Source organism: Priapulus caudatus, unplaced genomic scaffold, assembly GCF_000485595.1.
Source record: "Priapulus caudatus unplaced genomic scaffold, Priapulus_caudatus-5.0.1 Scaffold187, whole genome shotgun sequence".
NCBI classification, from domain to species: Eukaryota; Metazoa; Priapulida; class Priapulimorpha; order Priapulimorphida; family Priapulidae; genus Priapulus; species Priapulus caudatus.
The window spans coordinates 355,509-371,794 of NW_014577248.1; the positions used below are offsets into that span (position 1 = coordinate 355,509).

The 16,286-nt window shown below is 43.7% G+C and overlaps 2 protein-coding genes across 4 annotated transcripts in view; both read left to right on the plus strand.

The window, feature by feature from the left end:
- Positions 1 to 2,081, plus strand: part of LOC106806964 (UDP-glucose 4-epimerase-like) — a 15,928-nt gene extending 13,847 nt beyond the window's left edge. For all 3 annotated transcript variants that reach the window (XM_014809151.1, XM_014809150.1, XM_014809152.1), the window contains exon 10: positions 1,170 to 2,081. In XM_014809151.1, the coding sequence (XP_014664637.1) occupies positions 1,170 to 1,231 (62 nt within the window). In that variant the 3' untranslated portion in view covers positions 1,232 to 2,081. The remainder of the gene's footprint in view (positions 1 to 1,169) is intronic.
- A 3,977-nt stretch (positions 2,082 to 6,058) lies between these two features.
- LOC106806952 (bromodomain-containing protein 7-like) overlaps positions 6,059 to 16,286 on the plus strand; it is a 42,876-nt gene continuing 32,648 nt past the window's right edge. Inside the window, exons 1-2 of the mRNA XM_014809139.1 lie at positions 6,059 to 6,246; positions 14,443 to 14,690. Of these exons, the coding sequence (XP_014664625.1) occupies positions 6,174 to 6,246; positions 14,443 to 14,690 (321 nt within the window). The 5' untranslated portion in view covers positions 6,059 to 6,173. The remainder of the gene's footprint in view (positions 6,247 to 14,442; positions 14,691 to 16,286) is intronic.

Consider the following 16,286-nt stretch of genomic DNA (forward strand, 5'->3'; position numbering starts at 1 on the left):
CTTTATGTTGAATAGCATTCCGTTCATATCCAATTTTCTATAACTGCATAAAATCTTAGTATTTTTAATGTTGGTGTAATTAGTGATATTTTCACTGTTAGGTGAGACTATATTCAGCTATATTTCGTTTTTCTGAGAAAAAATCTCGCAATACAGGCTTTAAAATCATCCTGGACCTTTACTTACTCACTGTAACATAAACATACATATTTTACACCTACACGTTTACAAATATTTCGGTGTCATTATTAGAAGCGATCTTTGTTGGAATACCCAAATTGATTTAAATTTGTAAGAAAGCGACTTTTTCTTTTGGTTATGGCATAATTTTAGTTTTGACAATTCTAAAACTCGGTTCCTGACATTTAAAACTATGTTTCTCCCCATATTAGAATAAGCTTTGCCAGGCTGGTGCCCTATTCACTTTAGAACTGCTCAAAATTACATCGTAACAGCAATGCATTTTATCGTGTCGCGACAATGCCCTAATGGCAGAATTGGTAATCTTGTATTTGTGTCGGTGATGAATTGAAAACAAGTGCGTGCCTTCACTGTGGGTATGGCAGATAAGCGGTGGTGCCACAAGCTAATGCATACTTCCTGTTAGTTCAAGATGACAGAAAACGAATGTTTACAAAAACGATAAGTTCGAAACTGGCAGTTTTCGGTGGTTCGAAGGTTCTAAGAGATTTTATTGTTACTCTAGACAATTGCTGTTACTCAAGCAATAATGGTAGGTATCATGAAAGTGGGGAAAACACTGGAAAATTCTCGCAATAATCGCTTTAATATATCGAAACAGGAACACTATTTTGCACAAAGGGTTCTCTTTCAGTTCATGATTAGGAACAATCTAGGTAATACTTTTGAAATTGGTGAGGCGATTCTTCTATGTGCAAACTGTTTTTATTAGAATGGCAGAATTTTTGTGTGTGCTTCATTTCATATAAAAAATGGACAGAAAGCAAATCACAATGATCGTACTCATAATGGTTCAGTAGGCTGTTTGGAATGCACTGTTAACATTTAGCTTGTAAATAACAGAAAATACTGTTATAGCAAAGTTGTAACACAGCTTATAGAAGAATTTATTGAAAAGTGGGTTGAAGTTCAAACTCTCAGCAAAAATCATTCCAATCACCAATAGTAATTCATAAATTTCCTTCTAGGTACAGACCTGTGGAGGTGGCAGTCAAGCAATCCGAAGGGCTTTGCAAGTACTGTTGATTAATGTTTAACTTACACCACAAAGCAAGGATGTGAATGGAGAGAAGTGATCACATTTTTATTATGCAAATGGCCTTTTAGTTTTTAGCTGGTTTGTAATCGTTGTGATTATCAGCACTGGTTATTAATCTTCGATTAATATTTTATAGGTGAATAGCTATTAAGATAAATATTTGGTTGAGGGAATCCATGACTATGAGTATGTATTAGAAAGCAAATGATCACAGTATGCATTCACTTAGTATCATAGCACATCAATCACATTTATCAAATGGATATTTATGGATAGTTAAGTCTTTCATCTACCAAGGTATTTTTAATTAAGAACACTTACCATCCATTATGTACGTTGCTTCCAATAATCAACTTGTAAGAGATGGTAATGTTATTGAACCACAGTGCAATCCACCTGCCTTTTGTAATTATAATCTAATCTGGTAATAACCAAGATAGAAGCTTCTCATTTTAAAACAAGACAGATGGTTACTATAACGTCTTAATTTTGATTAGACACATTATTTCTACCTTGTGTTTGTCTGCTTTCCCTTAGCTCGATTAGGCACATTAGCCACTAAGACAACAAAAAAACATTTGACTTTTATATCATGATACTGCTAGACCTCACTTGTGTTTTCTAATTTTTTCCATATATGGTGTTGGTGAGACAACTGTATAGGGCAGGTGGCATTTGTGCACTAAATTGTTTTTAATTCTGATTGCAGAAATAACTTACTGGGCTGTTTCTGCATAAGTAGTTTATTGCTATTTTTAATCATGTATAATATCCTATGGAGGTGGCCTACATCATTTATTTCTTGGCACTAACTGGACGTGATGCGGCACATGGATTGACACTTTGTGTCTTCCAATCACAGCCTCCGCCGCACCCGTGTTTTTATAAGTTGAAAGGTAGGACCCATTACAGCACCAAATCGCCGATCTCAGGAACTATAGGGCATTCTGCTGGGCTAGAACGGTTTTCTACGATAGAGTTTGGCACAAATACGAAAATAACACGCTGTTTAGCGCACTGTGCTACGTCCTTCTGTTGCATTTTCGCATCTCCGTAATCAGAATAAGCCCCGCCTTCTTCGTTGATGGGCATGAATTGGGCGTCACCAACGTCACCAGTTTCTGTACCGACTGTCTTTCGCCGGCCTGTTTACTTTTCGTAAATAATGAAATGCCCGGCCGATCCATTTCGCATCAAAGTGGAAAAATTCGACATTTTTACCCGCTTTCGGAAGTGAACGAGTGCGTCATTCATTGAACATTGAAGTTTTTCTTAAAATTAAATAATTCCAAAAATCCCTAACCGCGCTACTCGATTGTTTTAGCAATGAACGTAGCTGTGTTTGTGACGTCTTTCCCGCGCGCTTTATGCTTGGCTTAGCGGGCCTCGAAATGGATATCGGAGGCAGGCACCTCGCAACACGCGTGTTTGTTTACATATAGCTTTGTGACATGAGGATGGGCGGTGTTGGGGAGTTCTGCGATGATAACCTCAGAATTTTTCAGAATTTTTTAAGGTGCATGGAACATTTTACCAATTTAGTGGTGGCAGTTAGTCACCGATACGTCCCAGTAAGTACTAACCGTATATGTTTCACATACGTTCACCTATTTTGCACACAGGCGGTCAATCATTGTGAAAAATTTTGTGAATATTTATTTTTATTGAGACGTTCCAAGTGCCTGTGCTTTCAACGGTCTTGTACGTCAATGCACATGCATCAAGAGCCACAAACTCGACAGAATTTCATCTCTGTTATTGTTTACGCCTGAAAGCGTGATTGATCAGGGAGGGGGTGCATGTAAGAGGGAGACATTTTCTTTGTAGTTCCGAAAAACACAATTCCACTTGACAATTTAATTCATGGGCCATTTCAATTGGAAGCTCTGCATAATGGACCCCCAACAAGCCCTTTGACATACTAGTCAAGAAATTCAATGGTGTATATATGTGACCCGCTTCAGCAAAACCAGGATTAAGTAGGAAATTCTACAAATTGAGTTATGTGCATATCTGAATAGATCATTTAATTACCTTTAAAATTATATATAATATTTGGCTATGTCTAAAGAATTGACCGATCTACAGCAATTTGAAGATCGGAAACCGACTTATTCCGGAATATGCAGCTTTTGAGATAAAGCGTTCCCCTTAAAAAAATATTTTTTATTTTTTTATTTTTTTAAATTAAAAATGACCATAATAATCTAGAGATATCTGAACCTATATATCCGGATTAAATATGCACTTAGGAACTTATTTTTGTAAAAATCTCATTTTTGTAAAAATCTCATTTTTGTCCAGGTAGGCCATTTTCAGCATTGACATGTGTGCGTGCTCATTACTCAAAACAATAACTTGCGACTTAGTCCGTATTATGCTGGAGCGGGTCACATATTGCTCTTATTTAGCCGCCAATAGTTCTTATTTAGAACAAAGTCTTCATTGTTATAGATCTTCTAAAACTACAGACCATCCGCTGAACGCTGTGGAGACGTGCACCAGCCCTCGAATTTGGCGCACGTCTCCACTGCAGACAGCGCTTAATACTTGAACATCCCCGCGGTCGCGTGCGCATATCCCGCGGAACTGCGCATCTCATCCGCGCGCAGCGCTCAGGATCAACAGCAAAGCTGTGCCACGCAATCTTGTATCATGTCTCTCTGGTTTTAAATGTTGTTTGATATCAATTGTTAATAAGCTTGGGTGTAAAAGCGGTTATTTTCAAGTTCCCAGTTAATTCTGATAGTTGCTTTCAGTGTAATAGATATTTTATGACTGAAGTCTGCCATATTTTAGCTGTAATCCACTAACAATACGTGGAGATCTATCGGTTAACTAACGAAACAAGTAAAACGTGTAAATGTTTGACTGTGCTGCAATATTGCAAATATTTACTGCCATTAATCATAGCCATACAGTAATTATATGGGCAACCCAGGATCAGGTTGTGACAAACTGCAGTATTATCCCTGGTCCTCCTGTAAGGAAATCCTGCATGTATTGTCTATCACTCGTATGCTGCAGAGTTAAAGTTTATCTTAATTATTTATACAAAGAGATGAAATTATTTTGATGTTATGTGCAATGATAGTACCAAATTATGAATGTACGTACATTTGTGTAATGTCATGGGTTAGCATGACTGTGTGTGTATGTCTGTACTGCCATGGTGATGTAGGCTTTAACTGAATCGGACACTATTGTGGATAGTGGATAGAGGTGTGTTCACGTTGCACAAGGAAAATGAGATTGAAAATGAGTCATTTGCAAGTATTTTGGCATATTGCAGTCTGGTACACCATTATCCAGTGTGCGATTGGTACAAATTTGTATAAAGGCCACTTGCCATTCATTAAAAGAGATCACCCCGGAGGCTGCAATAATTTATATAAGTACACAGGTGCCAAATATTGTGTTTCCCACATTATAATGCTGCGTCAGTGTGAGTGACTTGCCAGTTATTGATAGCTTGTGATAGTTTGCATGCTCTCAGGTTTGCTGCACCATGTCACTGGTTGGCATCTATGCTAAAGCTCTCGTATAGATTGTGCAGGCTCGTGATGTGCTTCCTTCCTACGCCATATAGTGTGCGATTATATTTTTATTAAAAAGGGATTTGTGGTTGGAATATTTTTGCAAGGGTGTATTGAAATTTTATAATCTGTTAAACTGTTTAACCCAGAGGTTTTTACAGTGATGAGTTTCAAATCGTGCTGCTGCCTAACGCACTGTCCTTTCTTTTGATTATTCTTTGTGTTTATGCAAATTTTATATTTGCCTTGTGAAGGTCACTACCACAAAAGGTATTTTAAACGTATGTCGTGTATGAGTCATGCTTGAGATACCATTCTATATTAAAGCAAAGCGCCTATATTGATATCGATATTGATCTGTATTGATATTGATATTGAGATCAATATAGGCTCTTTAATTAAAGCAGGAGTAAGATAATATAGGATCCTATATTATCTTACTCCTTATTAAAGTGAGTAGATATAAGTGAACAATAAATATTACAGAATAATATTGTTGTGTACATATTTTCTCTGCATTGTTCTTCACCGCTAGGCATTATTGATTGTTTATTGTTATTGTTGATTGATTATTGCTTATATTTTCTCACTACCCTGTAATAGAATAGTTGGAAAGTAATAGCACTTTCAACTGGGACCTCAATTTTAGACATATTATTATACGTGATCGGTATCATGGGTCCAAAAATATCTTGGCCAACACGAACAGATTGCGGAGTAAAAATCTCAGCCACCACAAACAGATTGTGAGTCCAGAAATTTCGTAGCCTCAACTGTTGAGGAAAAGCATGTACATTGTACATAATAATTATTTAAAAATCAAATCATTAAAATCCTTAGCAAGGAAATAAATATAATTTATTAATAAATAAGGTGTTATGATTTTATGATTTTATAATATGGTACGGTATACCACGTACGTACACACATATAAGATAAAAAAAATAATTACGTGATTAATAATTTTAATTCTACTCTGTTACTTAGATCATAGATATATACAACACATATGTTGTATATATCTATGCTTAGATAGCCCGAAATGACATAAGCCATAATAAGGAACATTCCGAATTAAAATAAATTAAAAAATCAAACGTAAAATTAGACTGGTACCATCCCTTCTCACAAGCTCGATATAGGGCTATATCGAGCTTGCGAGAAGGGATGGTACTGGTCTAACGGAAAATAACCTGCATCGTGTCTTCTCGGCTTAATCTAGAGCGATACTTCCCGATACCTACTCGGCAATTGTGGTGCCACCTTGCAGATGAAAGGTGAAATAAACTAAGATTTCGGCTTTGTTAGTTTGTTTTCTCCGGCGAAACGTAAAATACCACAACAAAAGTGTTAAAAACCATTATCGCTTGTAGCAAATAGCTTACTTGAGACCAATTATGGGTAGCAAAAAGCATAAAAAACACCATAGAGGCGAGAAACGGCCCAGATCACTAGAAAGATCATCGGAAGGTATGTGGCACTGGTACAGTGGTAAATTCACTCTAGTCTCTAGTCTCTAGTAAATTAGCCAGTGGCTGGAGGCTTACGCCAGCGTATCTAGATAGGAACGCATCCATTTTGTGAATAGCATCTTTATTCAATGATGGTACTTGATACAGATTACAAATGATGGGACTCAATCTGAAACAATGGACAAGAGAGTTACACTGTGGTGTATTATTGTCTATCTCCCCCAAGTCTTTGGGATGTTCGTATTTAGAGAAAGGTGCCAATGACTGACTGATTAAAAGTAACACATGAAACGAAAGCATAAATCTTCAGAGTGATGTCTTTACATACTTATGGTGAATAACTCAATGATTGATTAAGAGCACTTGTCCATGCGAAATTAACGTTAAGAATTAACAAGTAAAGTTTATGATGCCACAAGTTAATAAGTTAATGATGTCACAAATACAACACTATTTTGTCATATCATAATCGCCCGATGTCTGCCAGGCAGGTTGTTGCCTGACGCGTGTCGCGGTTCTGGTCGGTGCAGGATCGTCCGGCAGCGTCACTGTGTCCGGCTGTGGACTGGGCTTCGTGGGTGATGCCCGAGGAGACAGTTGCTGGTTGCGATGTGGACCCCCAGGCGATTGTCGAGGTCTAGCGGGTGTAATGATTGTCTCATCGGAAGTCGGTCGAGACTGCTGATGGGCATCCGGGGACCGGGCCTGGTCGTTTGGATGGTGGTGACCGATGACGCTCCGGACTCGTGGGGTAGCGGGTTCCGGGTGGGTACGATGGTGGTTGGTGATGACTCTGAGGTGGCACTGCCCTCCATGTTCACATGCGCCTATGGAGGTTTCCCATGGCTTTGACCTGGCCATCTAGATGCATACTTGCTGATGTCATCAATGATACTGGTACGTGGCAGGTGCGGGTGTACCGGTGTATACATCCGCAGGAACTTCTATTGCGGACTGTAACTCGTCCTGACCGTCGACACGGACCACGTACTGGCTCATGTTGGCGGACCTCTATCACCTGCTTCCAGTTTTATCCATCTTAGTGGGCTAGGGCAGTTTGGTTCTGGATCCTGACGTGGTGCCAACTACAAGGGGTGGGAGTCGCTTTGTGTGTTCCATCCAACGTTCAGCAGCCCTCATATGTCGGTTCTCAATCGCTTCCTCCCTCGCGCCCAATGTCTCTTTCCATGTGCTATGTGGCAGGTAACGACCGCGGAGACAGCGGATGAAGTCCTTGATAGCTCTGCCAAAAACGCACATCGCAGGGGAGAGTTTGGTGTCTTTGTCAGGGCAATTTCGGTACATGCAGCATTGCACGTTGGAGTTGTCTGTGTCAAGTTCACCCGTATGGTCCTGTGTTGTCAGTTATAGATCGTTTGACAGTTTCACTCCGACTCTGCACGACAGTTGCTGTGGGGAAGGCAACAGACGATAAGCGTGAGTGATGAAACCCAGTTCTTCATGAACTCGCGGGTTGCGGCCCAGCAGTAAATTCAGGGCCACCGTCAGATGCGAGTTCGTCGGGTATGCCAATAGGTGTACGAGCGAATGCTCTGCGGAGGCTGCTCAACTAGACCCAGTGGAACCACATGAGGCCTTTTCACGATAGGCCATTGGAGTAATCTGTCCACGATTGCCAGGTAGTTGGTGCCTTTGTAGTGGAAATAATCAGCACATACACATTGGATATGGGTATACGGCGTTGTTGTGGGTGTCGGGCGGTGCGCTAGCTGTGAAGTGCCATTCGGTTGCAATGGGTGCAGCTACTTCTGACGGCAGCGAGTTGCGCGTGAGTAATTCCAGGCCAGAACACGGATATTTCTGCTCTTGCAATCATCGTTGACGCTGCTCTGGTGTGCGGCATGAAGGGCCGTCAAACAGTCATGTCTGAGTGACGGTGGATCACGACTCTGTCTTGTAGATATTGACGCCATCTACTGTGTAAAGATGATCCCCGGAACTGATTGATATTCCTGCAGTGGCGTGGGCAACTCATGGCGGAACTCTGGCATGCCTGTTTCGATCAAGTCGACCAGCTTGTTCGTATTAACGTCACTACATGTGCTGTGCGGACCTTGTCCACCGTGATAGTTTGTAGCGAGGATCAGTGATGAAGTGCGGCGAAGGTGGACGATGTCTTCCATCTTTGTCCTGGGGGTCGTCTCTGCAGCGAATACCGGAGATGAAGTTGCGGTATACATCCCGCTGTTGTGTACAGATCTGGTGGGTGGTGCTGCTCTGTGGAACGTGCCTGATTGGCAGCGATGTCATCTTCGAGTTGCATTTTGGCGACGAGGTCGCCAGTCGGGTGGCGGGAGACATGTCTGCGGCTCGATGCTTCACGCCAGGTACATGGGTCATGCCGAAATCTATATCTGACGTCTTTTCCTTCAGGTTTCTGAGACGTGGCGTTTGATATGTCATCGAGTGATCTGTCGCCAAATAACTTGAGAAGTGGTTCTGTGGTCGCCCCCGAAATTATGAGATCCTTGCATCAAGCACGAAGTACCGAGCCTTGTCCAAGTGCGTCGGCAAGGGCAAGGGCTTCGCCTTCTACTGGAGATTAGCGTGATTCGGCGGGGTCGGGTGAAGCGACTGCCTACCAGTGTTATTCTCCATCCAGTAGTGACAACAAACAATTCTGTCTTAGCCGGAGGTGCAGTGCTTCTGGAAAAGCCAGAATCCGATTCCGACTTTAGACAGTCTGTGGCAAGGCAGGTTGGCTTTGATTTGTCGAGATTCGTACGCCCTCTTCTATCGTGCTCACTATCGCCAGCTTTGATTCTTCAAGTAATTCTGTCAGGTGAGCATCCCAGTGGAATGCTTTTCCAGGCTTGAGAACTCGCGGAATGGAGCGCATCCGTTCTGTCATGCTGAAGGCGTATGACACCTGCGTTGACGAGTCCGAACCAAAGGCGGATGTCGCGTGATGTTCCTGTGGTTTTGGAAAGTCCATGATCGCTTGCAGGAATTGCTTGCAAGGCCTCACGCTGGTCTGGTGTAATCTCGAACCCGGCAAATTAACGGGAGTGGCCTGGCCGAATACAAATTTCTCAGGGTGAGGTGTATCCCGTTCCTGCCGCAGATATCTAACCAGTTACATGCCTGGTAGAAACTTTCCTCCAGGTTGTCGGCCAGAGTAGTGTGTCGTCCGATACATTTGGCTTTTGTTGGGGACATCGCAGACAATCTCGTCAAATCTTCTGGAGTAGCCAGTCGCCGTGATGCCCAATGCTAGCCCCTGATCGGGTGTGCGGGGGTAATAAACGTCATCTTACCCAATAGGTGCGTGATGAAGGTGGTAAGGCTGCTGTATCTTCTTTCCCGGGGTGGTACACTGTGGTAGCCGTTCCACGTCGTCGAAACCAGTTATTTACCGTCCATGTGGGACGACAGCGCTTGGGGCAATGGTAGACTGTGTGTGCTGGGGTTTTCACGTGTTGCATGCGTGTTAAGTGGTTGGCATGCGTCAACTGTCCGTTCTCGCTTTGCCGTTTTTCTTACGCACAGCAACGAGCATGCGGTGGCAACCATGCACCGGTTCACCTACTGAGTACTTGTTCCAGTAGGGCCACCCGTACTCTCTGTCTATAATCAGCTTTAAACATCGTCTCGCCAAATGGATGCGGCTACAGGCAGCGGAGAATGTACTGCTACGGGTTCGGCATCTGGGTCACCATTAGATGTAGCGGGGGGCCTTCCATCATCGGCAGTGGTTGGTGTTCGCACGTGTTGAATGTGCTCGATTTGTAACGATCAAGGAGGTATTGTCTCAGCTCCTCTCGATTGTCTTCAGTCGCTGGAAATGGTAGACTCGACGGTGGTGGGGGCGGCAGCTGGCGTCGAGGACATTCAACACTCGGTCGCGAGCCCGCGCTGTCATTTTCGTCACGAGCTAGGTGGTCATCACTACCAGAATGTGCCGCCTGATCGTTGCTGGTTTCACCTACGGTTGGGAATGTGTCTCTGATCATGCCTAGGCGAATGCAAGCTTCTCTGCTGATAAAGAGTTTGTCTGAGTTATCAGCTGATGTACGTAACTTGGCGTGTCTCAAGCGTATTGCCAGATGTGTCCTTGCCAGAAAAACGTAGGCATTGCTCGCACCCAAGATGTTGATGCTTTGTCGTTGGCTGCATTCATCCGCAATGTCACTGGGATGAGGTCGGCCTTACCTAGAGCGAGCCGCGGGGATTGACGACCTTGAGACTCGCCAGGCAACTTTGGCAACCAGTGTCAGCACATGTGAAGGGATGACGATGACCTGGGTGTGGATGTGAGCGTAAGACCAAGACGTTTGTAGTCTTCAGGGTGTGCACCCACTGTGAGGTTAACAAACGGCTGAGGTTTGGACTTGCGCTTTATCCAAGCGTCTGATAGTTGGTTGTAAAGGTGGTGGTCGAGAGTTATATTTCACCGTTGCGTCGAGCAGAGAGTAGTGATTGAGGCACAAGTGGTCGAACACCGCACCTTGGTTCATCAAATGACTTTGCCAATCGTCTTGTACTTAGCCTGTTCCTGCCTCCTGGCACATGCTGTAACAGTGGTGGTTTTTGTCACAGCGTTGGCATGTGTGGCCATACGCAGGGCATTCCTTCTGTCTAACCTTGGCGAGAGTTTACGACTCCGTGGCCTTTCTTTACACGGCAGTATGAGCACAATTTCCTGACTTGTCAATATTCGTATTGTCATACCTACTGCGATCTTTTAGAGAGTCGTTTATGCCACGTTTGTAAGAGCTGCTGACTGCTTCGGCACCATTAGTGTGTGGGTCGATGAGACGGAGGCGGAGCGTTTGCCCGATTCTTTCGCCTTAGATAGGAACGCATCCATTTTGTGAATCAGTCTTTATTCAATGATGGTGTCTTGATACAGATTACAAATGATGGGACTCATCTAAACAATGGACAAAGAGAGTTATACACTGTGGTGTATTTTGTCTAGTATTCTTAATGTCTCGAGGCTAGGGTACGCCAGTCCATTCGCTTCATACTTAACGAGACAAAGATGGCGGCGGTCGCGCCAGATTTCAAAATACGCCTTGGAGGAATAAATTCACAATTTGAGAGTTTAGATGAGCAAGAAACCCTAACCCTAACGCCTAAACCTAACCTAACCATAACCCTAAAACCTAACCCTAACCCTAATCTAACCCTAACCCTAACCCTAACGTAACAAGCAGGCTTAACGACCGCGGCTGGCGTACCTCGCACGCCCGCAGGTAAATTACGCTTCAAGCGGTCGTTGTCACCACAGGCACTTGAAGCATATCAACTGTAAGCGCAGCGGCGCCGCCCATTGCGCAAACACTAATACATATATAATGAGCTCACATATATGTGTTAGTGTACGCGCAATGGCGGCGCCGTATGTTTACAGTTGATAATGCTTCAAGTGCCTGTGGTTGTCACCACTGGCACTGCAGCAAGAAACCAGTCCGCCTGCAGCCTACAGCACACACACGGCCGATTGTCTATATATACATTGTCTATATATAACAGATGTTATATATAGACAATGGCCGATGTGGTGTGCTGTAGCTGCAGCGGACTGGTTTCTTGCTGCCAGTGGTTGTCACAGGCACTTGACTTGGAACGTCTCAATAAAAAAAATTAATGGTAAATAAACACGAAATGTACCAGTCTTAATGTTTCTCTACTCTATTTCGCCTATAATCACCTGTAAATGCGCGTCAAATGTCCATCTGCAACACACAAGTACCACCGCAACGCCCGCCCTGTGCTGCGTGCAGAAACAACATGAATAATGAGAGCAGGTAGGAAAGCGTGATCGCGAAATTCGCGACGACTCGCTTCATTTCACACGATATACAGAACGAAAACACACTCCAACACGCTCCCATCTTGGTATCTATGTGTACATAAATGTTCACTTTATCGAATTATAACTCTGGTCTTTGTCCTCACCTACTCCCGCCAGAGATATCTCGTAAAATCCTGCATGAAATGTTCTCTCCGTGAAATGTAAAGAGAGGACGGTATTATCCGAAAATCCCAACGGCGCCTACTTTCGATCGATCGCCTGTAATCGTGTGTGCGTGACGTCATCCCGCGCGCATTGTGCTTGGCTTGGCGGGCCTCGAAACGGAGCTCGGAGGCCGGCAGCAGCTCATCCCGGCCATGCAATGCGCCCCATTACTCGTGTATATTAACAGAATCTCGTCGCTCTTTACATTTTCACGGAGAGAACATTTTCTGCAGGATTTCACGAGATATCTCTGGCGGGAGTAGGTAAGGACAAAGGCCAGAGTTATAATTCGAACAAGTGAACATTAGGGGTGGGACCTACATTAGGGGGGCTAGCCATGGGGTGTGACCTAGCTTGGGTAAAGCCAGGTAGTTAGCCTTTAGCCGAATGGCACTGAGGGTGGTCACAGCCAGAGTTTTTTGCGCCCTTAGTGGTTCTTTTACGTCCCCATTGGCCTTGTATATACTGAGACGGGACCGCCATTTTAGTGGTCACCCGAGCCACGGGAGATTCACAGTCTCCAATGTTGAGAGCCAGGTTTTTACACCTTGAGAAAATTCACTGCCGCGGCCGGGGATTGAACTCACAGCCTTCAGGTGGACATGTGTCGAGCGGCCTAACTACTGGCACTAGCTTATAGTCTTAGCTACTTATAGCCCGCGTACAGTTGTCGGCTGCAGCTACAGTTAATGTAAGCGGGCTATAGTACTTAGAGCTATTCTAGTACTACTACCATAGTCAGTGTTTTGCCACTGAGCAGAAAAGCTGTAGGCCTGCAGGCCTATAGCTCCTAAAAGCTGTAGGCCGCCAGCAAAGCTGTAGCCTGCCAATTTTGGAGCAAATTACAGTAATAAACAGCATATATCATATTCTTCCTTGTGTTTATTAGTATTATCAATGTCCATAATCATAATCCCAGTTCTCCAAGCTTATTCATTATGCATGGGGGTGCTGCTCAGTGCTAGGGGGGGGGGGGCGTGGCGGCATGCCCTCCAGAACATTTTTGAATTGTAGAAGTTCTGAGATGCAATCTGGGGACACTCTGTGTGTAAATTTAAAGCATGCATGTGGGTGAAATGTTTGTTTTGCATGGGCAAAGCCATCGGAAAATTCAAAATAATAATGCAAATAAAAATACCAAAATGTAGGGGTGAACTGCTGGTTTGCTGGTTGCCAATCGAGTTCACCTTCTCATAAATCAGAAAACCTGACATATACCAGTGGTTGAAATAGCAGCTGGTCCCATAGTCCCTGACTGTAACTTTTCAGCAGGGCTGGCTATTTTTGGAGCAGGAATGCGCTAATTTCAAGAAAATTACTGTAGCTTATATTGCGGATTTAAACATTCCGTCGCGCAAGCAATAGTGAGCGGCGGCACCATTGTTTCATAGTACCGCGACGTTATCCAATAGAATTTCAACGATTTATCATGTGATGCACTAATACTACCTAGCAACGCCAACGTGAGACTATACGTCAGTATGTTCATGTGTGACTTGTGAGGTTTTGAAATGTGCATTATGCACACATCTGTGCATACTCACACGGCTACAGTCTATTTATCAACAAGAATGGTGCACAGATTTGCCTGTGTCGTGACACGATGCATAATGCATTATTTTACGGTTGGCACCGCACTCTCTGACAGTGTTATGTGACGCTCATAGGGTCATATGTCTCCAGGGTACTGCCGAAGCGTACCCTGGGTATGGTGTAACAATCGTGTCGAACATTGCACAAACAAGTTCTACAATGGCTCCGGGTATACCGGAACGTACCCTGGTAACTATCTGATATTGGTTAGGCGTTAGGGAATAGGCGTAGGCGACTCCCTAGACTCGTTAGTGGAGTAGGTGAGTACGGTCGGCTATTAGATAGTACAAGGGTACATTCCGGCAGTACCCTGGGGGACATAGACCCTCTCAGCGTCAGTGACAGTCTGATTAGTCAAACACACATTTACACAATGACAAAGTCACTTACACAGCACGTCATAAGTTCATGTGCACTTAACCTGGGCCAAAGGATATTAAGAGCTGTCCACATTTGCAAAAATGCAATTATGCATTGTGGTCAGCGCTTATATCCATGAACCCTTAACCTGATTCGTTTTAACAATACAATGATGTTAAACGAACAAAAATTGCATTTTCTACCAACGTTTTCGTGTGTACTCTTCTATCCTATGTAATCTACTGTCGTTAATAGGTGCAGAGAGGATTGAGAAACCTCTGAAGCTCGTATTGAAGGTCGGTGGAGGAGACACTCCGTCAGCGTCGCCCAACGCCTACATATCGTCGCCAGCGCCCGAGAGCGAGGGTTCACTGGTCGAGAATGAGGCGCACGGAAGCAGACGGCACAAGAAGAAAAAGAAGAAGCGAAGCAAGGACAAGCACAAGCACCATCATCACCACGAACGACACCACGAGCATCATTCTGACGACCCGGAGAAAAGGGTGCAGTTTCTCTCATCTTCTGATGATTTCTTTTTAAATTTTTATAGAAGAGGGTGCAGATTTTTTGTATACATTTTAAATTTTTTTTTAGTTTCATTATTATATTATTAGCTCATCTGCATCCGAAGTCAGATGCAGCTTGTAGAATCGCATGAGCGTCCATCCGTGCGTCAGTCCGTCAACAGTTGGGCACAAATCTTAACCGCTCGTCGTACGGTTACGATATTCATGACGACGGGGGGGGGGGCGTGAAATGGACTCGGGATGACCAATTTGTGGGGTCAATGGTCAAAGGTCAAGATGTGTCAACGGAGGGGGAATATTGACTACGTCACAAATTTTCTATGGTAAAAATTGTAAAATTTTTGTTGCCATTTTTTTACATTAAAAGTAAGAACTAACGGGACTAAACGTATTGTCAAATTCTCACCTGATAAGATTGTTTCTCAACTAGTTAAAAATCCAAAAAACCTGGACGATTTGATATTATGTTCCTGACGTTAATTGCTTGCTATGGGCTATGTATGAGTCACGAGTGTATGTTCACATCGAACAATATAGTAAAATAGGAAATATAATGCAGCAATTTAACCATAAAAAGTGAACAGAATTACTTACATTTTGTGAAAAAGTGGGAATATTTTTTTTACTTTTACTATTTACGGTGACGTAATCACTTAACTTAAGGTATAGGAGGAAATACGGAATTGCGACACAAATCTGAACGGCTCGACCTATGCTCTTAATATTTGGTGTATAGCATCATGGTAGGAAAAGCCATCACTGTGCCTCCGAAATTGGAGGTCACAGGTCAAAGGTCAATGGGCACAGGGCAGATTTTAGACATTTTCTGAGGACATGGTCTGACGGAGCAGTGACCTAGCATTTTTATGGCATTATTGAAAGGATTCTCTACTCTATTTCGCCTATAATCACCTGTAAATGCGGTCAAATGTCCATCTGCAACACACAAGTACACCGCACGCCCGCCCCTGTGCTGCGTGCAGAAACAACATGAATAAGAGAGCAGGTAGGAAAGCGTGATCGCGGAAATTCGCAGCTCGACGCTCGCTTCATTTCAACACGATTACAGAACGAAAACACATCCAACAGCTCCCATCTTGGTATCTATGTGTACATAAATGTTCACTTTATCGAATTATAACTCTGGTCTTTGTCCTCACCTACTCCCGCCAGAGATATCTCGTAAAATCCTGCATGAAATGTTCTCTCCGTGAAAAGGTAAAGAGGACGGTATTATCCGAAAATCCCTAACGGCGCTACTTTCGATCGATCGCGTAATCGTTGTGTGCGTGACGTCATCCCGCGCGCATTGTGCTTGGCTTGGCGGCCTCGAAACGGAGCTCGGAGGCCGGCAGCAGCTCATCCCGGCATGCAATGCGCCCCATTACTCGTGTATATTAACAGACATCTCGTCCTCTTTACATTTTCACGGAGAGAACATTTCCTGCAGGATTTCACGAGATATCTCTGGCGGAGTAGGTAAGGACAAAGGCCAGAGTTATAATTCGAACAAGTGAACATTAGGGGTGGGACCTACATTAGGGGGGGCTAGCCATGGGTGTGACCTAGCTT